General features: G+C 49.1%; 1 protein-coding gene across 5 annotated transcripts in view; it reads left to right on the plus strand.

The window, feature by feature from the left end:
• LOC121439725 (adenylate cyclase type 3) overlaps positions 1-23,102 on the plus strand; it is a 74,463-nt gene that overhangs the window by 21,254 nt on the left and 30,107 nt on the right. For all 5 annotated transcript variants that reach the window (XM_041640327.1, XM_041640326.1, XM_041640325.1 and 2 more), the window contains exon 3: positions 16,427-16,576. In XM_041640327.1, coding sequence (XP_041496261.1) covers positions 16,427-16,576 — 150 coding nt within the window. The remainder of the gene's footprint in view (positions 1-16,426; positions 16,577-23,102) is intronic.

A 23,102-nucleotide genomic window follows, 5' to 3' on the forward strand; every position in this document is an offset into this window, starting at 1 on the left:
CTGCACTGGAAGTGCATGGTAATTCATTGGGGGAGAGTAGTTTCTTCAAAAATGATGTTAGACAAATCAGTATACACATAAAAAAAATATTTTCCCCCTCCCAAAGAGAAAAAGTAACTTAAAGGGAATCCTGGTAAGATTTCAGATGTTAGATATGTAGACACCTGTGACTCTGGCTCTCTCACTCCCCAGTCTTCACATGGGGAGATGGGAAGAAGCTGAAGAGGTCTTTAGGGAGTGGAAAAAAGAGTTTGGCTCAGAAACCATCCCGTGTCCTCAGCACCACACCGCCTCCTGTTTAGACAAGAGAGAGACTTGTTGAGGAATGATCCGATGCTTAGTTAGTGTCTGTAGACACCAGACAGGTATTGTGGGCTGTGGCATGGGCATGTGGCTCCAGTGGCTGATGGTTCTGTCATTAGGGGCTTCCTGGTGAAGATGGGCATGGAGAAGGGACAGCAGCAGAGGCAGGCTCCCAGGTCTGGGGTTGGGAATTAGAGCTATTCGGGAAGTCTTCATTCCCAGCCATCACATCATGGATACCTGCAAGGCGATGGGGGAAGTGTACGGGACCAGAGAACAGCTGAGACTCTTGGAAGACAGCCCGAGGCATCATTAGTCAAGTCCGCTTTACTAGTCAGGGCTAAGGCCATAGAACCTCACTTAAATTAATCAAGACAAGCCTTGGTGGTGTGTACCTATAATCCCAGCACTTGAGAGGTGAAGGGGAGGATGAGAAGTTTAAGACCAGCCTGGGCTACATGAAGGCCCTCTCCCCAAACCAAAACAATGATGAAAACCCCAAGAACAAAAAAAAAAAAAAAGAAAGAAAAAATCAAGGTCAATGAGATGGCTCCGTGGTGATCCCTGGGACCCACAGGGTGGAGGAAGAAGCTCTTGGGTTAATTTCTGCACACAGGTGTGTGTTCGTGCATGCGTGTGTGTGCATACACCAAATAAATGTCTATAAAATTATAAATACACAAATAAGTAAGGAAATAGCGACATGGGCGAGGCCACGCTTGAGTACAGTGGTTCCCTGCAGGAGTAAACTGTAGCGCAGCTGTCCAAGGAGTGCTTAGCTCTCAGGCGACGATGAGATAGGCCAGAGCACTTTGGGTTTGGAAACCATTGCCAGGAACCACTTTAAGCAAGGAGATGAAATTGACAAACTCAAGGAGACAGGAACTCTGGGAAATGCTAAGCGGGGATTTGTATATAGTGGGCCGGTGCTTGGTGGCCGCTGGACCTGTGTCCAGCACAGTCCTGTGCTGTGAGCACAGCCTGGTGATGAGCTCTGAGCCGCCTACTCGGAAGTAGGTTCCGTGGTTATTCATGCTTCACACAGAAGGGAGCAGGCTTAAAGGGTGGTGACTGAGGGCCACGGCCAATGGGTGGTGGAGTTGGGGTCCTTCCCTAGCCTGAGTTTGGAGCCATGCTTCTCGTTGTAGGATTACATGGTACCAACCAGGGTTCACAGGGGAAGGATGCTGGGCCATCCGGTACCTCCAAGAATTATGGCTGTGGGATGCTGTTGCTGTGGCTAAATCCTTTTCATACCTAAGGGCGAGGGTCAACACTTTTAGAGCGTAATGGTTGCTCTTTCTTTCTTTTTGTGAGACAAGGTTTCTCTGTAACTTTGGAGCCTGTCCTGGAACTAGCTCTTGCAGACCAGGCTGGCCTCGAACTCGCAGAGATCCGCCTGCCTCTGCTGGGATTTTAAAGGCGTGCACCACCACCGCCCCGCGAGAAGGGGTTGCACTTTCTAGGTAGTCGTGTCAATAAGTGCACACATTAGACGGATCTCAAGAGAGTGTATTTTTAAAATATTGGGAACCATTGGAGTGTCAAAGCCTGGCTTTAGAAATCTTCAGAGGGTTCCTGTGTCGAGTTCCCAGGATGAGAAAATCCCACAGTGCAGTCAGTGGCTGGTGTGGGCAGGACGGGAACAATGGAGGCTTCTGGGTAGGAGGGAAAAGATCAAAGAGGAGAAAGGAAGTTGAAGAGTGAGCGGCATGGCATTGCTGGTAAGGGGGTTGCTGTACCAATGGCAGCAGAGCCTTGATGCTCTGGGCCATGGACAGCAATCACAGACAACCACATCCTTACTTCTCTGTAAAGGAGGGCTCATCAGACGATGATGATTCTTCGAGGATATCACTAAGTCAGCTCCTCTTAAAAAAACATCGATCTGTATTATTTTAAAATTATGCATCTGAGCCGGGCGGTGGTGGTGCACGCCTTTAATCCCAGCACTCAGGAGGCAGAGGCAGGCGGATCTCTGTGAGTTCGAGACCAGCCTGGTCTACAAGAGCTAGTTCCAGGACAGGCTCCAAAGCCCCAGAGAAACCCTGTCTTGAAAAACCAAAAAAAAAAAAATTATGCATCCACATGTATGTATCTGATGTGAGTATGTTGTATGCAGATTGAGGGCAGGTGTCCTTGGAAGCCAGGGGCATTGGGTGTCCCAGGAGCTGGAGTTACCTGTGGTTGTAAGCTGCCCAACGCGGATGCTGGGTACCAAACTTGAGTCCTCCGTGAGAGCAGTACATATTTATAATCACCGAATCGTCTCTTAATTTTTTTTAACACACATGTGGGCCTGTATGTCAAAGCATAGGCACAGAGGTCAGAGGACTGGCGAGGGCCACTTCCTTCCTCCCATCATGTGAGTTCTAGGGATCGGCTGTCAGGCTTGGTAGCAAGCGTGTTGTTTACCCACCGGCTCACCAGAGGCCTCCTTTAAGAAAATTAATAGCTTTTATTTTATTCCTACAGTAATAGTCTTTGTTAAAAGCCACCCAAATACCTAAACCTATGCATACATGTTGACCTGTCTCCACACGAGCATCTTTAGAACTTCCTTAGTTTTTCCCCCCATTTAGGGTTTCCAACCATAAAGAAAATTTGAGTGTTTGATTTTATTTCTTAGTTTAGATTTGCATGGTTTAAGGAACCCAGGCCTCTCAGTACATAGATTACCACTGGTTAAGTCCTATCTGTCTGTCTGTCTGTCGTCTGTCTATCGATCTTTCATCTATCAACCATCATTTGAATTTTATTAATTTGCACAATGAAGGGAATGCCAGCCTGTTGTAATCCATGAGAAGTCACCTAATACATGTTTCCTTCCAAGCTTTGGAACTCTAGTACCTAGAAATGATGAAACAGTTCCCAGAATTCCAGCGTTAATTGCAGTCCAGTACATCATTGGGACCCTCATTTGGAAAACAACAACAAACCCCATTTTGCTGTAGTATGTATTACCCACCTTGTGTAGGGGTTGCGGGAGGGTAGTCATCAGGGAAAGGCAATGCAGATTCTCCTGGAACTCAGCAGGCATGAAGGAACCCCTCTTTTTGTTTTCTTGAGTTTTTGAAATGGAGGTTTCGCCATGTGGCTTGGCCTTGAACTTGAAATCCCGCTGCCCCAGCCCCCCAAGTGCTGGGGTTTTGGGTGTGTGCTACCGCACTTGGCTCTGGAACTCTTGTGTGGGAGGGGGAAGGGGTTTTTGAGACAGAGTTTCTGTGTCTAACAGCCTTAGCTGTCCTGGAGCTAGCCTTGAACTCAGAAATCCTCCTGCCTCTGCCTCCCGAGTGCTGGGATTAACCATTCCCCACCACTGCCTGGTTTGGAACGCCTATTCTTAACGAGCTTCCCTCAAGATAGTGATGTGCTTGCCGTAGAAACTGCCTTAGAAAAATAGCAGTTGTTAGAATGCTTGCCTCGTATGTGCAAGGCTCTGGGGTTGCCCTCCAGTATCACACAGAAGCGTGTGTGGTGGTACACACTGTAATCTTGGTGCTCAGGAGGTAGAGACATGAGGATCAGGAAGGACATCCTAACTGGCTGCAGAGTGAGTTTGAAGCCAGGCCCGGTTGCATGAGAGCTGATGTCAAAAGGCCAAGGGAAAGGAAAGGCAAAAGAAAAATGGGAACTCAAGAATAGCAACTAAAGGATTGAGTCAGAAGCAGGAACTGGAAAACATAACCCCAGATGTCCTCAGGAACACGGTGAGAGGTTGTGGGGGAAGGGACTGTGAGGCCCAGTGGAGGAAATGGGAATGAATCAAGCCCCAAGGAAGAGAGCACCATCAGGAGGCAGATGCTGCTGATCTTTGTGGCTGAGTGGGCAGAATGTGTCACTGCCAGGACGTGAGTCTTTCTGAACGCCAAGTTAGGGTACCTTAGAACCGCACAGTTTTCTCTGTTAGGGTTCAGATACAAGGGGAGGAGACTTCTGGACCTGTGGAGTCACGGACCATCTCCCTTCAAAATTTGACAGGCTAAGTCCGTCTGATGATGGTCTTTCTGGAGTTTAGACATTTCCTGTGTTCCTCTTTCTCCTGAAGGGCCAGCAAGCCCCTGTCTACCTGTCTTCCCACCCCTCCCGCCCAGTACTGGGATTATATGTGGCACCACCATGCATGGCATTTTTACTTGGGTTCTGACTTGAACTCAAGTCCTCAGCCCTTTTTTTTTTTTTGGCAAGCATCTTCCAAGCTGATTATCTCTCAGCCCCTGGAACAGTTTCCAGGTTCCTTCCAGTCAGTTCCAGAATGTGAGGAGGGGTCTGTGTTATAAATACAATTGGCATTGCTTAGAAGAAAACTAGAAGCTGGGCAGTGGTGGCACAGACTTTTAATCCCAGCACTTGGGAGGCAGAAGCAGGTGGATCTCTTGAGTTTGGGGCCAGCCTGGTCTACAGAATGCGTTCTGGGACAGCCAGGGCTACACAGAGAAACTCTGTCTCCAAAAAACCAAAACCAACCAAACAACAACAAAGGCCAAGAAGAAGGAGAAGAATAAGAAGAAAGCAGAAGGGAGAAGGCGACAGCGAGACTGTGAAGTGTGGAACCCTATTTATTATTCAGACTACTCTTATACATGGTTTACCTTTGCCTTTCTTTCATTTAGTATTGGTCATAGGTTAGGAGTTAGATGGGATTCTTAGCCACCCAGAATTCATATATGAAGATTTATTGTTGTTTTCACCGTGTGTAAGAAAACACTATTTTGTGAGTCTAGCCACAGCTTCTCTCTGCCCCTTTGCTGACTTAGTCTCCTGCTCCTCAGAATCAATCTCTCCTGTTTACTGCAGCATCTTTACCCTCAGGAGATTCGAGCCCCCTGAGGTCTTTCATCTCTAGGCCCCTGCATGGGGCCTGCCACCCACTGGAAAAGCTCAATAGGTTTAAATTGACCGCTTTTAAAAGAAAGGCCTGAAGCCAAACATGATTAAAGCGTTTTAAAATAGGCTCTGCAAGTGGGATTGGAATTATTGGCTTGGAGAAAGAGACCAAGGTGACTAAATAATGAGGTTCTATCAATAAGAAAAGACAGAAAGTGCTGTGGCCAGCTGTTTTCTGTTTCTTTGCTGAAGCAACAAGAACAGAGGGCTTTTCTTTGGTTTTGTGCTTCTTAGTCATCTGGGGTAATAGATCTTTTTGAGAATCTGATAAAAGCAATGGATTTGTGCTCTATAAAATTGCAAAATGGCAATCTCTCCCTAGTTTTAGGGACTCACCGATTACCCTAGAACTTAGTCCATATTTGAATGATCAGACCCTGGGGTAGTGTAAAATGCTCAACATCAATGCTTCTTATATGCAGGAAAGCAAGGAGATAGACCAGATGGCCTTCTCTGGTTTGCACACCCTCAGGATTGAGGCTTTCTTTGTGAGTATAGTTATCAAGCTACTAATCTTGATACTCAGTAAGATACTGAGTTCATAAACATGAATGAAACGAGTGAATGAATTCTGTTTTCAGGAACAGGGAGGCATGTTGGAGCTGATCTTAGTCTTGACATAATACAAGTTACATTCCCTGCAGGGGGAAGGGGAAGTATACTAGTTCTTGACAAAGCCACATTTACAGAGTCATCCTGTGTAGACCCTTACTGGCAGGAGGGCTGGGGCAAATGGGATTCTAATTAGTTTCACATAGTCCTGCAGTCTTTCATCTTTTTGCTTTTTATTTTTTTATTTTCTGAGGTAGGGTTTCTCTTTGTAGCCCTGGCTGTCCTGGAATTCACTCTGTAGACCAAGCTGGCCTCAAACTCACAGAGATCCGCCTGCCTCTGCCTCCCGAGTGCTAGGATTAAAGATGTGCTGCCACCACAACCACTTGTACAGTTGTTTATCTTGTAGGAGCCTGGACAGAGCCCATTGTGACTGGGGTAAAGGAATGTGTGGGATCAGCCAGGTCAAAGATAGAAGAGCCTGAAGATCATGGCCTCCATGCTTTGAGTCTCTGGGGAAGTCACTACCAGAGCCTCGTGGCAGTGCCTCTGGGAGTTGGGTCTTGCAACTCTGGCAATGTAGCAGGCCACAAGGGACCTTGTCTAAATGTCAACTTGGATAGCTACCTCATCTAGAAGTCCTTTTAGTTTTTGAAAAGACATTAAGTAGCTTTCTCTAGAGGCATGCTCAAGATCATAATAATACAGGAAGCTTCTGGAAGGCCCTATTGCAGAAACTTGAAGTACCTGGATGGTGAGGGCACAACACAGGGCGTACTCGAGTCCTGTGTTTTGTTGGCTGTGCTTAAAGAAGACCTCCAGGACATTGTTGACACCGCAGTTCTGGGACTTTGCCTGAGGCCACACACAGTCACATTAATGTCTACAGACTTTATGTCCCCTTCTACCTCCCTCCCTGGGTGCCTGTCCTGAGCTCCTGGGGAACTCTAGCCCTCATCCAGAGTGGAGTACTCCCTCATCTTGGTTAGCAGAGGAGACTGAAATGTAGGGATGAGACCTGGGCTCAGGGATGAAGACTGGGTTCCAGTCTCAACGTGGCCAAGACACCATGGTTTCGGAAAACCCATATCTCTGGTCTCAAGTTAGATCTCCCACCGAATGAATGTGGAAGAGTCTGTGATTGTTCCCCCATGGTGTTGGGGCTTTTAGGAAAAAGGAGAGGAGACAGGAGACATGGGGAAGCTCTCAGATATTCCTTCCTTGTTATTAAGGATCTTTTTTACCACCTTCTTTTTTTGGAGGCAAAGAAGGAAAATGTCATAAGAACATATTTTGTGCTGAGCCCTGTGTGAGGTGCTGTTGAGTTAATCTCTGGGAAACTTTTTATTTATTTAATTTATTTATTTTTATTTATCCATTTATCAATCTACCTACCTAACTACCAATTATCTGTCTATCTATCTATCTATCTATCTATCTATCTATCTATCTAATCTATCTGTCTGTCTGAGACCAGGTTTCTCTGTGTAGCCCTGGCTGTCCTGGAAATCACTCTGTAGACCAGGCTGGCCTTGAACTCAGTGATTTGGCTGCTTCTGCCTCTCCAGTGCTGGGCTTAAAGGTTTGTGCCACCATTTCCTACTTGAAATGATTTAGACTGGTCTTCAGGATCGTGGTGCTGATGAGGAGCCCTGTGTGGGAGAGGGGACATTTACTGCTCCCAGCTCTACGGCCTGCCAGCTCAAGGTCATCTCTTCCTAGCAATTGGCCCTGGCCCACTTCCCAGTCAGAGGAACAGCCCAAGTACCCCCGCCCTAAAGGAGCTGGCTTAGGAAACAGACAAATGAGTAAGGAAGAAAGGGTGAAAGAAGGGGCAGTAGCTGTGTAGTCTTTATTCCCTGCCATTGGGAAGCAGAGGCAGGGGGATCTCTGTGAGTCTGAGGCCAGTCTGGTCTACAGAGTGAGTTCCAGGATAGCCAAGACTATACAGAGAGATCCTGTCTCAAAAAAAAAAAATCAGCAAACAATAAATAAATAAAAAGAGAGAAAAAGAGGGAGTGACACCTGGGGACAGAAAATGTCCTACAGAGCCATGTGATGTGGTGGGCAAGGTCTCTAGGAGGAGGGGACATTTAAGTAGCAACCTGACTGATGGATGTCACTATGGGTGTCTCTCTAAGGATCCATGGATCTCAGGGTTCCAGAGCTGGGAACCCTGCTTGCAGCGCATGGCATAGCCCCAGGCTCTGTGCACTCCCCTTGGGTGAGAGGAGACTGGCAGCCTTGTGAGTTTGCCATCTCCAGCTCCCTCCTGCCCTGCAGCTGCTTAGAGACTTTTTTCCAAAACATCCAAGTATGTCTTAACGAAGAGAGGCTCCAGAGCTGCCTAACCCCAGTCACAGAGCATCATCGGTCTCCAGGACGACCCACACCAACACTGGCGCAGAGTGTTCTGGAATCTTCAGGCTGCAGTAAGCTTCTAAGGCAAGAGAATCAGCAGCCCACCTCCAGGGGACAGCTTCAATTTTAAAACCATCTTGGAGCAGCCTGTTTCCCCGTGGGCTGTTAGAAAAGTTGAAGGCATCTTGATGCATAGACTTCTAAGTGGAAGGGCTCCTCAAGGGACTCCTCTCAAGCCTGCATGCTGTAAACACTTCCTCAGGCTGCGTGGGCTGGATGAAGCTGTGCTCTGGGCCCTTACCCACTTGGGAGACTTGTTTGTGTATTCATTGTTTTTATTTTGGCTTCATTTTAAAATATATATTTGTTGATTTGTGTGTGTGTATATATAGGGTGTGTGTGTATGTCTATAGTGTGTGTGTGTGTGTGTGTATGTCTATAGTGTGTGTGTGTGTGTGTGTGTATGTGTGTGTGTGTGTGTGTATGTCTATAGTGTGTGTGTGTGTGTGTATGTGTGTGTGTGTGTGTATGTCTATAGTGTGTGTGTATGTGTGTGTGTGTGTATGTGTGTGTATGTGTGTGTGTGTATGTGTGTGTGTGTGTATGTGTGTGTGTGTATGTGTGTGTGTGTGTATGTGTGTGTGTGTATGTGTGTGTGTATGTGTGTGTGTGTGTGTATGTGTGTGTATGTGTGTGTGTGTGTGTGTGTGTGTGTAGTGACTTTACTAAGCCATCTTGCTGCCCTCTTAGCTTTCTTTCCTCTTTCTCTCTCTTTCTTTTCTGAGACAGGGTCTCACGTAGCCTGGGCTGGCCTTGAACTCTCTTATGTAGCCAAGGATGAACTCCAGATCTTCTGCCTCTACCTCTACAGTGATATATATATATATATATATATATATATATATATATATATATATGAGAGAGAGAGAGAGAGAGAGAGAGAGAGAGAAAGAGAGACTGTCTTGTGCTACTACTCCTGGCTAGTCATTCTTTTTCAAATTATTTGATTTTTTTTTAAAAGAAGAAATTTCCATAGAGTAGCTCCAGAGTCAAGAAATCTTTTTTACAGGGGGCTGGGGCGGATGCTGGCTTTTTGTTTTTATGCTAGCTAGGGATGGAAGCCAGGGCTTGCGGTGTGCCAGGCAAGTGTTTTACTACTGAGTTACATCCTAGCTCAAGAAAACAATGCAGTTAGTATAAAGAGACCCAAGGACCTGGTAGCTATGTTGGGGCAACCTCTTGCCACACAGAACAGTCTACGGGGGACCCCTACAGTGGGACACTTCGGTGTCATTTGAGTGTGTCTCAACCTGATCTTTTAGGGGCTCCTTCCTCAGATGACATGTGATGAACTCCATGTGCTGCTGGACCAGATAGTAAGAGGTCCAGCGTCAGCTGTCTGTCTTGTTGGCTGTCCCTGCGACTGTCCCATCTCATCTCTCTTACCTCACTTCCTGGGGAAGGCTTGAGACTTCATGGTGTGCAAGCATCAGCTCTCATCCGTGGTCCATCCTTTCTTTCTCTTTTTTGACAGGGAATTGTTCCATAGCTCAAGCTGGCCTCAAACTGTCCTCCTGCCTCAGCCTCCTGACTGCTGAGATTACAGGACTCTGTCACACGCCTGGCACCCATCTTTCTTTCATGTCCATGCGTCCATGATCATGTTATCATCGCCTCCCTGGTGGAAGTTACACACGTGCATGAATGCACACATGCATGCGCTCACCCCAGCCATGCAGACCTTAATCGGCACCTCCCTATATGATGTCTGGGCCTGGTGGCCTGGTAGCCTGGTGTTCTGGGTGACTCACCAACCACTTGCTCTATTGTCTTAGCCTCTAGCATCAGCTGGGTCTTCCTCCTTTCAGTTCTCAGGAAGGGTGGGTTGGGGAAGTGGGGAATGTTAATGAGGCTCAAGCAGCAAGCTGTGTCTTCGGGTAGCATGTCGATGATCATTTCTGTGCTGTTTGCTGACTGGATGGTAAATATCTGTGTGGTCTGTCCCCATTCAACAACTCCTGGCTTCCTGATCACCTAGTGTGCCCTGGGGTCACAGCCGAGAATAGGGCAGAAAGTGCCTGACTTCCCATCTATCCCATGGGTGGAGAGACTATAGTGGCAAGCATGCCTTCCAACTCTGTGGTATATTCTGTGAGCAGTGAAAGTTTTAGAGTGGATGGGAGGCCTGAGCAGGGTCTTCAGGGTAGACAAGGAGCTGATTGGGTAGTCTGGATGTGGCTGGGGTGAGGTGGAGTCTGCTGCAGTCCTGATGGTTGCAGGCTGGTACAGTGAAGGCTGCAGGCTGGTACAGTGATGGATACAAGATGCAGGCTGGTACAGTGATGGCTGCAGGATGCAGGCTGCTACAGTGATGGCTGCAGGATGCAGGCTGCTACAGTGATGGCTGTAGGATGCAGGCTGACACAGTGATGGCTGTAGGATGCAGGCTGACACAGTGATGGCTGCAGGATGCAGGCTGACACAGTGATGGCTGCAGGATGCAGGCTGCTACAGTCAGTGATGGCTGCAGAATGCAGGCTGCTACAGTCAGTGATGGCTGCAGAATGCAGGCTGCTACAGTCAGTGATGGCTGCAGAATGCAGGCTGCTACAGTCAGTGATGGCTGAAGGATGCAGGCTGCTACAGTCAGTGATGGCTGAAGGATGCAGGCTGCTACAGTCAGTGATGGCTGCAGGATGCAGGCTGCTACAGTCAGTGATGGCTGCAGGATGCAGGCTGCTACAGTCAGTGATGGCTGCAGGATGCAGGCTGCTACAGTCAGTGATGGCTGCAGAATGCAGGCTGCTACAGTCAGTGATGGCTGCAGGATGCAGGCTGCTACAGTCAGTGATGGCTGCAGGATGCAGGCTGCTACAGTCAGTGATGGCTGCAGGATGCAGGCTGCTACAGTCAGTGATGGCTGCAGAATGCAGGCTGCTACAGTCAGTGATGGCTGCAGGATGCAGGCTGCTACAGTCAGTGATGGCTGCAGGATGCAGGCTGCTACAGTGATGGCTGCAGGATGCAGGCTGACACAGTGATGGCTGCAGGATGCAGGCTGACACAGTGATGGCTGCAGGATGCAGGCTGACACAGTGATGGCTGCAGGATGCAGGCTGCTACAGTCAGTGATGGCTGCAGGATGCAGGCTGCTACAGTCAGTGATGGCTGCAGGATGCAGGCTGCTACAGTCAGTGATGGCTGAAGGATGCAGGCTGCTACAGTCAGTGATGGCTGAAGGATGCAGGCTGCTCTAGAGGGAGGAGAGGAAATTCTGAGAAGGAAGCTCCTAGACTCGTGAGTCTGAAGGCCTCATTTTGAGAAAGCCATTTTACACAGTGACTCATTCCATTTTGGATCTCCACTGGGGTTCAAGTTTTCCCTAAAGGCTGCACGCCTCCCCTATAGTTCTCAAAGTACAATGAGAGGCAGTGCCCACAGAGGTGTTTTAGAGTAGGGCCTGCTTGATGCTGATTGTCATGTCCTTGCTCAGCCACACCTGCCTGGCTTTCTCCCGCTTGACAGTGGTCCTGGGAGACAGGGACACATAATAGTCACCTGTCCTCCTGGGCAGCATCGTGCTGGCTTGCTGTCAAAGTGAAAGTTACTCTTTCCTCAAGCATGTCTTGGGGGATACTCCCATCTTCTCTAAGAAAGACAGTCTTACACTATAGATATGAAAGAGCAACCTCTGTGTTTCATACCTTAGGAGACAGTGACTTCTGCTGTGTTTGGAAACTGAGGGAGATCTTCAGACATGTGCCTTTGTGTGGGCTTAAATGTATGCAGCCTGCAAGTGAGGACACAGAAAAGAAGCCACTAAGATGGCTGCTCCAGGATTTGGGCAGGGGGAGGTTTTTATTATAGATGAGAAGCATCTAGAAATGTCCACAGTAGAGAGGAGTTGAAGCAGAGTGGGCATGGCCAGGGGCATCTGCAAGAGAAGTGAGCATAGCAGAGAAGAACAAGGAAGAGAATCGTGGGGGGCTGGGGGAGCCTTGCTGTCACAGAGAGAATAAAGGGGTGTCTGGAAGGCCAGGAACCTGTGAACTGCCACCACCTAGGAGCTGGCACAGTAGAGGAGGAGGGAGAGGTGAGGAGGGCCAGGAGGCCAGCGTGGGCTTTGCTATGCAGCCACAGGTGTATGCCAAGGGAAGTAGCCCTTTCTGGCAGGCAGAGACCCATTTTACAGGTTTCTGAGAAGTGCTGGCTGTAGGTTTTTAGCAATCCTTCTATAGTCCAGCTTGAGCAGAGCCAAGGCTGTCATTTCTTTTGGAATCTGGGGGAATTGGAGTGTCCTTTGGAGCTGACATAGCCTACACTCTTGTGCGTTAGGGCTGAGATTTTTGTGACAGGTTTAGTTTAAAACTTATCTGATGTCCTTTCTGGGGAAAGACGGGGGTTCTGCATATAAGCTGAGTGCTTCGGGGTGGCCTTTCGAACCCAGAGTAAGCCAAGTGTGGGAGGAGGTGGTGTGTTTTGGTTTGGAGACCTTGCTTCGTTGTGCTTCTTTCTGTACGCGAGGGGCGCACAGTAAAACAGTTGACGTGACTGCTCCAGGACATGGTTGAGGTTTTTATCGTGGGTGTGAGAGAAGGAAGCAGCATGAACATAGCCAGGGCAAGGCAAGGAGAGCAACTGGAGAGAGTAGTGGAGAAAGCAAAAGATAGAGAATAGAACATATATGCACATGCGTGCACACGCACACACACACAGTCATAGGAAGAGAGTAAGCAGATAGCAAGAGGTAAGCAGAGAAGAGTGGGACTAGCTGGACTGTAAGGATTAGTGAGGGGAGAGAAGACCATGAGCTAGAGGGAGCTTAGGGTAGGGGGAGATGAGAAAGGGCTAGGATGCTAGCGTGCACTATGCAATGCATAACCAGTACTTGTACTGAGGGGGTCTGGAGGCTATCATGGGCTTTGATATGCTGATAGCTGCTACTGGTAGCCATATGTCCCTCTGCCAGAACAAGAGAAATGGCTCCTTTTGGCAGATGGAAACCAGTTTCACAAGTTCCTAGGAAATGCTGGCTTTTATCTGACGGCCAGAAATCCTATAGTTCATCTTAAACTCACGTCTGGAGATACGGACCGCCTTTTGGAGTCCTGAAGAATTGGAGTTCTTTGGACAACGCTTACTCCTATCAAATCAGAGCGATGTCCGGATCACCTCAGCAGGGACTGGAACTGAGAGGAGGCTGAGGAAGTGTGTCCCTGTGTCTAAGAGCAGATGTACTGTCGACACGGTGGGGAAACCGAGGCCCTGTTGCCCTGGCTTGCTCACTCGGCACACCTCCTGGGTCCTCTGAGGGACCATGGAGTGACATACCGGGAGCCCTCTTCACCATCCTCAGGCCTCCACCTGTGCATACCCGATCCTTCTTCCCTCAAGGCCAGCTTCTGCTTCCCTGGATTATTCGAGGTTTCCTTGGCTTGACAGCCTTGGCCTGCTGGATTCATGCCCTGCATGTGGGGGCTGAGTTGGCCTCGGTGAGACCTTGGCTGAGCTCCCAGCACTCATCACTTAGGTCAGAGACTGCCAAGCTCCTTTCAGGCCCCGTAGCCATAGCAAGGGAGGGCACGGGCTGGGCTAGAACAGCTGGGTTTGGGCAAGTGAAGAAGACTGGGTTCTAAAATTGTTAGAAATAGGTAAATCCTCAGGGTGTGGGGCATGGAGTTTCTTGGCATCCCTGGGCCCTGCAAACCCACTTCCTTACAGAGAGTCTTTTTGGAGCCAGTGAGCTTCAAATACTGATTGGGAAACGGGTGAGGCAGCTGTGACTGTGGGCTCAGGGTTGGAGCCCAATGACAACCTGAGAGCCACCCACCTCACCTCTCCAGCTTTCAGCTCCTTCCTGGATGCCATGGACCAAACCTTCCCCAGTCCCAACTGCTGCCTTCGGAAGTGAGGCTAATAAAGACCAGGCAGTGTCCATCAAGACTGGGCTCAGAACAGCTCAAATGGCCTCAGAGGCCACCTGGCTAGTGAGGGTGGGGTGTAAGCCCAGGGTGGCCCCAAGTTTGTGTCCTACTGTGTATACCTTTATTTTAGAATATATACAGACGCACTGTCTGTCCTGAGAAGAGTGTCATCAGGCATGAGCCTGTATCTACATCTCTTGAATTAAAGTCTTGGGGGGGGGTCATAGTTTTGTTTGCTTGGGCCACCACCCCAATGGATAACTGTGTCTTCATCCATCCCTATGAGATGGCCAAGCAGGAAGGCAGGGCCTGCCCATGTGGTGGGACAGGATAATGTCGAGGTTTAGCTCCAGCTGTTTAGCCGGGGATAAATGTACGCATGCCTTCTCCAGAGTCAGACCTGCGGCTGTAGGGTATCCTTTCCTGGTTGAGCCCTCAGTTTGGGGACACTGAGGTTCAAAGTGGTGACCTAGCTGTATGAGTCCCATTTGCATGCTACTGCCATGTGCAGTGTCTTTCCTTGAGCCTGGCACACACAGGAAGCATAGGATGCCAGCCTGACCCTGTCATCCAGTCTTGCCAGTTCATGGCTCTGTGAGCCTGGGGGTCTGGGCAGAAGCCAAGGGCATTTGGCTCTGCAGGAAGATGGCCTTTGGGCAGGTGGAGATTCTTGGGCATCATCCTAGACTGACCTAACATGGTCCATATGGTTGACTGCATTCACTGGACCCAACTCCAGAGATTTTCATATGGTCAGGCTGATGTTCCACTGAGTCTGTCCACTTCAGATGTTGGGATCTGTCAAGTGAGCAGTTAGTACAGGGATATTGCTAAAGACATTGACCCCAGGTAGTGACAGCTGCGGCTGCCTAGGCCCAAGATTGACACAGATCTAGATGGTAGAACCAGTCACTCAGCAGCTCAGGAATCTACCTACAGTGACTTCTGACTAGCCGAAACACACATTCCACCTCCGAAGTCATCATTACTCAGTAGCTCTGTGGTGGGGCTTCCCATGGACTCAACGCTGCCAACCATCTGTGCCCCCAGACCCGGGAACATCCTGTAGGGTGTGGTGGTGGTTAAGTTCTCAGGGTGCTGATGATCAGCCCTGATTCAACAAAAAACAGCTCAGAGGGGGTTCAGAGGAGATGTGACATAACCAGGAGACCCAGAAAGTGAATCAGAACTCATCTCCTTATCCATCTACTGAAGCATCGATGTAAAATCCTTCACATAATTTCCCTTGACCCCAGACTCCACCATGCACACCACTGGGCCAGTCTTCTCTCCTTGGAGGACCAGAAATGAAACTCCTAATTTCCCTTCCTGCTTTTCAACTCTAAGCTTGAGTGAGGGATAGCCACACTACCTCTGTGGGTGGTGACTGCCCCCTGCCCCGCGTTTTCCTGCAGGACCTCAGGAACTCAGACTGAGAGAGAAAAATAGCTTCATGAAGGTGTGTGGGAGTGGGGTGGGGAGAGGCTAGAGAGAGGGCTCGTTGGGTACTCCTGAAGAGGACCTACGCTCAATCCCCAGCACCCACAAGGTGGCTCACAAGCATCAGGAACTCCAGTTCCAGGGGATCCCGTGCCCTCTTCTGGCATCCTTAGGCACCAAACTTGCACATGGTGCACAGATATATATGTAGGCAAAACACTCATACACATAAAATGAAAATAAATTAATAAACCCTTAAAAAAATTGTGGCACTGGCTCCAGAGAAACAGGTCGAGCTGGACCAGGCAACAGTGTTGCCTGAGAAGGCTCACTCAGATCAGCAGACTTTCAGACCAACAGGGAATTAGTACCTGGCCCCACCACTTCAGGTAGCCAACAAAGCTTAGAGCCAGCAGCTGCTAACATCAGGAGCCGTGTCTGATGGGAACATTTAGGTCTGTATTCAAGGCTCCCTCCAGCAGGAAGCAACTGGCTCTGTAAATCCAGCAGCCTTTTAGGCATGACTGGGGACTAGGTCGCCTAGGAGAGTCTGTAGGGTATCAGATGGGGCAAACACTTGACAGCCAAGGTCTTGCATTGGTGCTGGGCTTGCAGGCAGTGGGCTAGTACTGACAAAACCTAGTAAGCTGGGGATCCATACATGCTGGTTTGACAACTGGGTAGCCAAGGGTCGCTTGACCTCTTGGAGAGGGCTTGATGGTGGTATGATGTAGGAGAGCAACAACCGCCTTTCACCAGGCCTTGTAAACTTGCATCCAAGCCGTGTGGCCTGTACACGTTCCTGGCATGGAGCCCTATCTTGCCGATGGTGGTTTATAGGGTAGGGTCCACTCAGAGGCCTCTGACGTTGATTCCTGCCAGCCCTTACCTCCCAGTCCCTGCTTCCCTGGAGATAATATATTCATCAGTCCTGTTCTTTCCTCCTCCTCGACACGTAGATCCTGGCCAACATCTTCCTCTACCTGTGCGCCATCATCGTGGGCATCATGTCCTATTACATGGCCGACCGCAAGCATCGCAAGGCCTTCCTGGAAGCCCGCCAGTCGCTGGAGGTGAAGATGAACCTGGAGGAGCAGAGCCAGCAGCAGGTGGGATTTAGGGCTTGTGGGGGACCCTGGGGGAGCGGTGGGCCTTGGGCCTGGACGGAGTGGGTAAGGAGAGGGGCCTGTAGGTGCCGTGGGCTTGGGCAGTCATGCCGCCTCCCAGCTCCTCCCCCTCCCTCTTCACTTTGGAAGCAGCAGCAGCAGCAGCAGCAGCCTGGTCCCTGGGGCCCCTCCTGTTTATCTTTCTCCATCTGGAGGAGGGCCTGCTTGTCTCTGCTCCCTGTTTACTGGCCGTGCTCCAGCCTAATCTGCACAGAACGGTCCTCCCAGTTCCCATGTGACTCAGCCTTCTAAGTGGGTTTTGGTCTGGACTCATCTCAAACACGTCTTAGAGGTCTCTAGAAATGACATCCACCAATCTCCTGTAGGTTTGTCTCCCTTCCTCGAAACTGGGTAACATGCCACGTTGTGCGGGTGGTGTGTGTGCGTGGGGGGGGGGGGGCTGTTACAGCTTTACAGAAGCTTCTAGATTCTGCCACCAAGGCCAATGGGCCTTTAGTTTTAGGGATTGCTAACTAAGCTTCTGCTCTCAGCCTCACTCATATGCGCTAAACCAGTGGTTCTCAACCTGTGGGTCACGACCCCTTTGGGGTCACATATCAGATATTTACATTATGATTCATAATGGTAGCAAAATTTCAGTGATGAAGTAGCAACGAAAATAATTTTATGGTCAGGGGTCACCACAACATGAGGAACTATATTAAAGAGTTACAGTTTTAGGAAGGTTGAGAACCACTGCTCTAGACAGCAGTATTTGAAGGCACAAGTGGTCACTTAGCAGATGCGTGCCCTCTCCCCTGGGGTACATGTCCTCTGTTTACCAGAGAGATCTAGAAGCTTCCTAGTTAGGCCTTGGAGTCATCTTTTTCAGAAAGCAGGGTTTATAGGGAGAATTTCCCTTGCCTCTGGTGACAAAGGTTCGTGATTTGTGGCCCATGGTGTTCTCAGGGACCTGCTGTGGCCTGACTGTATTTATAGAATTTCCCTGTATGGCTCTGTAAGGATGCTGTGTGTCTGATCTCTTATGCCATGGTGGCGGCATTGCAGAGTTACCACTGAGCTAGCCCGAAGTTCTTTCATCTATGAGCCTTGCTTTCCTCATATGCAGAGGAGCGGATCCTTGCAGGATCTCCAGAGGGTCAACTGAGAAGCACTTTGTCGAGAAGTGCTTTGTAACCTGTGAACCTGGGGCCGGCCATGGCACCTTTAGGTTCTTATCCCCAGGTCCACACGCTACCTCTGGGCAGGGTCAGCTCAGAGAGCCTGGGAACTGGCAAGAAGGGCCTTCTTGGTGCCCCAGAAATCTGGAACACTGTGCTGGCAGCCTGCTGTGCAGGAGCCGGTACTCCCCACTGCTGCCCGCCCACTCGTGCTAGCCAGGTGGACCTCGGCCCCCCGCATGGAAGCTGCAGGTGAGGCAGACAGGAGGGTCAGGGCAGTATGTAGCTGTGAGTGTCCATTATGCGGGTTAAGTTTAGCCTGGCTGGATCCTGAGTGAACATTCATTCATTCATTTTTGTTTTACGTTCTTGAGTGTTTATTTCTGTGTACCATGTGCGTGCAGTGGCCACAGAGGCCAGAAGAGGGGCTTGGATTCCCTTGAACTAGAGTTGCAGATGGTTGTGAGCCCCCGGTGCATGTTGGGAATAACTTGGGTGGGCTGCAGGACCGGCTGGTGCTCTTAAACGCATAGCCACCTCTCCAGCTCCATTCCTCAGCTTCCCGAGGCCTCCGTTTCTAGGCAGAGCCTCCTTCAAGGGATTGTTTTAGGGGTAACGGGTACTCTGGTGTCATTCGCATGCCAGACTCGTGCAGTAATTAGAGAAGCGAACCCTCTTTCTGCCGTGTGGCAGAGTCAGCGTGCCATCCGCGTAGTGCCCAGATGTTCAGAGTTCACTAGGATGGGGGAAGAATGAACGTCTGTCCCAGAGAACGGGTGGTCAGAGTTCATATTGGTTTTTTGTTTGTTTGTTTGTTTTGTTTTGTTTTTGATAACTTTTGAAGAACCCACTCCAGAAACTTGTTCAGTTTGTCTAAATTTTCAAAGTTCGAATGCAGTGCTCATTTCTTTTACTGCTTACCATCTGTGAGAGTCACCGCCTTTTTTGACTGCTGGTAACTTGTGCTTCGCCGCTTCGTGTCTTCCTCATTTGCCTCACTGAGGTGGAGTCTCAGGTTCCGTCTCAGCACTGAGCCTCTTTATATTTTCGAGGCTCTTTGTACAGTTCTTGTCTATAATTCATTAATTTATACTTTAAAAAAAAACTTTTATCTTTTTGGTGGTGGTGGTGCAGGCATTTAATCCCAGCCTTCAAGAGGCAGAGGCAGGTGGATCTCTGTGAGTCTGAGGCCCGCCTGGTCTACAGAGTGAATTCCAGGACAGCCAGGACTGTCACACAGAGAAACCCTGTCTCGAAAAAATCAGGAAATAAAAGCAAAAAGCAACAAACAAATGAAAAACCCCAAAAAACTCCCAACAATAACAAAAATCCTTTCTCATTTTCTTCTTTCTGTTTTCTTTTTCTTTGATTCCCTTTGTGTCCTTGTTGTCTTCTATGTATATAACCTCAAGGAATAAACTTTGACATGTTTTGTTAAAATGTACTTTAAAAAATTTTTGTTTATTGAGACAGAGTCTCTCTCCGTAGTCCTGGATATCTTGGGCCTCACTCTGTAGACCAGGCTGGCCTCAAACTCACAGAGATCCTCCTGCCTCTGCCTCCCAAGTGCTGGGATTAAAGGTATACAATACCACCTCCCAGTGTCTTTCTGTTTTTTGTTGTTTTGTTTTGTTTTTTTTCAAGACAGGGTTTCTCTGTGACAGTTCTAGCTGTCCTGGAACTAGCTCTTGTAGACCAGGTTGACTTTGAACTCACAGAGATCCGCCTGCCTCTGCCTCTTGAGTGCAGGGATTAAAGGCATGTGCCACCACCACCCAGCTGCCTTTCTGTTTTTTAATTACAGAGTCTCACTTTGTAGCTGCCCTAGAGCCAGTGACAATCCTGCCTCTGTTCCCTGAACACTGGGATCATAGCTGTGCTGTTACCATGCTGATGTCCCCGTCCCTGAACACTGGAATTATAGGTGTGCTGTCTACCATGCTGATGTCCCCGTCCCTGAACACTGGGACTGTAGGTGTGCTGTCTACCATGCTGATGTCCCTGAACACTGGGACTGTAGGTGTGCTGTCTACCATGCTGATGTCCCTGTGCCTCTCATCCTCGTCTTTCCTCCTGTGCTTCTGCGAACTCGTCTGCCCTCATGTCAGGTTTCTAGTCTTTTCTTCCTCTGCTCTGACAGTTGTAGTTAGTCACTCACGATGCCAGGAACGATGGCGTTTATAATTCCTTTAAGTAATGTTACTTCATGATACATTAAGGTGCAAATTCTTTTGGTTTGTAATTCTTAAAAGAATAATTGCAAAAGTGACGCAGACTCTTCGTTGTGAGGGTCTGAGGAAGCAGACGCCATGGCATTAAATGACAGCGATTCTATTTGGCATCCTAGATTAGGTCCCTGAAGCCACATAATTTCCAGTCAAACTTCAACATTTACAGATGAAAGGAGCTTCAGTGCTGCCCCTGAGATGAATGACTCTTAACACATACAGCTTTCAGGTGCAATTTTGATGGCTGAAGTCTTACGTGTTTGCTTTTGAGGTAGGTTCTCTCATAGCTCAGGCTACTTCTGGCCCTCCTCCCTTTGCCTCCTGAGTGCTGGGATTATAAGCATGCACTTTCACACTCGTCATTTGGTGCTGGTCTTTCCTGACGACCTTCTTCACTGTCTCGCTCCCTTTGTAAACACTAGCTCCATCTCTGGTAGTCCACAGAAATCTCACTCTGTCATTGACTTCGTCTGGAGTCTGGCTGAGAATGTGTTAAATGCTCACGTCTTTTTGCTCAAGTCCTGGCGTCTTTGCCTCCCACCCCCCACCCCCGCTCTAAGTTTTTCATAAAAATATTTTGTGTAAGGGCTGGGCTTTCTTTATATAGTGTGTGTATGTGTGTTGTATGCATGTATGTGTGCCTGTGTGTGTGTGCATATGGGGGTCAGAGGAAGATGTCTGCATTCTCTGCCTTATTCCGTTGAGATAAAGTCTCCCAAGAAACCCTAAGTTCTCTGTTTGGGTTAGGCTGGCTAGCCAGTAAGCTCCCAGCATCCCCCAGTCTACCCCGCCTACTGTGCTGGGTACAGGCAGCCACGGCCGAGCCTGGCTTTTCCATGTGTGCCAATCATTCAGGATCAGATTCTTAAGCCTGTACATGAGGTGTCCTGCTCCCCTGAGCTGTGTCTCCAGCCTCTGGGTTTGTTTTTTTTTCCAGCCTTAATAAAAGTGGTGCTCACGGCCACAATGGCAGGTAAATGTACTTGGTGTAGCTCCTTAAATGCAGAGCCTATAACTGTCTGCATACAGGGGCGTGGCAAGTGCAGACTGGTCTCTGCTTTGTACTCTTCATGGGCAATCCTGTTTGAGAGCCAGCTTCAGGAGGAACCCAGTGCCGAGACACATAAGGACCTCCGCTCACCACGGCCTCCGTTCCCTTTTGTCGTGAAGAAGAATCATGACTAAACGTATATACAGAGGTCCCCAGGCACCGATCTCACTTCCTGGATTAATACGCCCTGACCTCTAGTTAAACTTTAAAGTGTGACTTCAGGGGCCCAGCATTTGCTGCTCTTCCAAAGGACCCGAGCTTGGTTCTCGGCTCCCAACTGCCTGTAACTCTAGCTCCAGGCTATCAGACGCCCTCTTTGGCTTCTGTGGGCACAACACGTGTGCACACAACTCAACTGAGTCCTTCAAAAGCCCTGACTTCAGTTTTCTGGTTAAATAGACCATTCTGTATCTTAGAACACTTACGCTAAGATTCTGTCAGCCATAGTATCTGGAATAGGGAGAGTCTATTTCTCTTGATTTTTGGCCCTGTCTCCTGGCATTTATTTTATTTTTTATTTTATTTTATTTTACTAAATGCTAGATACTGTGTATGGGAGGCTGAAGTGACTATGAAAGACACTGTGTCTCTTCAGAGAAATTTGTTTTTTGTTACCTTTCCCACAGTAGACATCTGTGTTTGGAACAGATCCTGTTGGTCCAGTGGGGGAGGGGGGAGATGACTTAGGGCTGAACAGTTTAGAGGAGGTCTACTTCTGCCCTATATGCTCTTAGGAGACTGGCCCTCATGTTAGGGGGTGGAGCTTGAGCGCCCTAGATGGTGAGACTGCTGCAGACATGGTCTTCTGTCTGTATCTTCTTTTCTAGCAGCTTCTGTTGGGATGCTGTGTTCCACCCCTCCCGCCTCTATGCACCCGAGAGGAAGAGAATGCCGGACGTCAGGATTGGGCTTCAGCTCTCTGTTTTCCAGCATCTCAGCCCTGGTACCCTGTCTACAGTCTGTTCTCTAAGTCTCATCTCTCCAGCCCTGAGACTCCCTCACTTCTGTCCTCTGTTCCTGGCCTCAAGGGAAAGATGGCAGAGTATATTAGGTTCACCTAAATGCGATTCTCTTCCCTCTGAGGCTTTGGTCCCTCACGTCCTAGCAACTTCACTATTTCTTATTGCTTCTAGAGAGCTAGAATTTTTATGTGTGTGCGGTGTGTGTGTGTGTGTGTGTGTGTGTGTGTGTGTGCGTGTGTGCGCACACACACACGCACCTGTATACACACTGAAGAACAACCTTGGGTAATGTCTGTCTGTTGTCATCACACCCTCCACCATGCTCCTTAAAGACAGGGTCTCTTACTGGCCCAGAGCTTGAAATTTGGCTAGGCAGGGATAGGCTGGGCTAGGTTGGGCTATGCAGGGCAAGGCTGGATTAGGCTGAACTAGGCAGGGCTAGGCCAGTTGATCAGGAAGCCTCAGGGATCTGCCTGCCTCAGCCTCCTCAGTGCTGGGCTTACAAGCCCATACCACCGGCTATGGCTTTGGGACAGAACTCAGACCCTCGTGCTTGCAAAGCGAGCCATCTTCTCAGCCCCTCTTCTTCTTCTTCTTCTTCTTCTTCTTCTTCTTCTTCTTCTTCTTCTTCTTCTTCTTCTTCTTCTTCCTCCTCCTCCTTAAAAATTTCCACCTCCTCCCCTCCTCCCATTTCCCTCCCCCTTCTCCTCTCTCTCCAGTCCAAAGAGCAGTCCCTGCCCTGTGGGAAGTCCAAGGTCCTCCCTCCCTCCCTCCAGGTCTAGGAAGGTGAGCATCCAAACAGGCTAGGTTCCCACAAAGCCAGTCCATGGAGTAGGATCAAAAGCCAGTCCATTGTCCTTGGCTTCTCAGTCAGCCCTCCTTGTCCGCCATGTTCAGAGAGTCCGGTTTGATCACGTGCTCCATCATTCCCATTCCAGCTGGCCTTGGTGAGCTCCCATTAGATCAGTCCTACCGTCTCAGTGGGTGGGCACACCCCTCGCAGTCCTGATTTCCTTGCTCATGTTCTCCCTCGTTCTGCTTCTCATTTGGACCTTGGGAGTCAGCCCCACCTCTGATCACTTTTCAGCGTACAGTTCAGTGGCACTG

The sequence above is a fragment of the Microtus oregoni genome, unplaced genomic scaffold, assembly GCF_018167655.1.
Source record: "Microtus oregoni isolate MIOR12 unplaced genomic scaffold, Mior012 000062F_ref0000492, whole genome shotgun sequence".
Lineage (NCBI taxonomy): Eukaryota > Metazoa > Chordata > Mammalia > Rodentia > Cricetidae > Microtus > Microtus oregoni.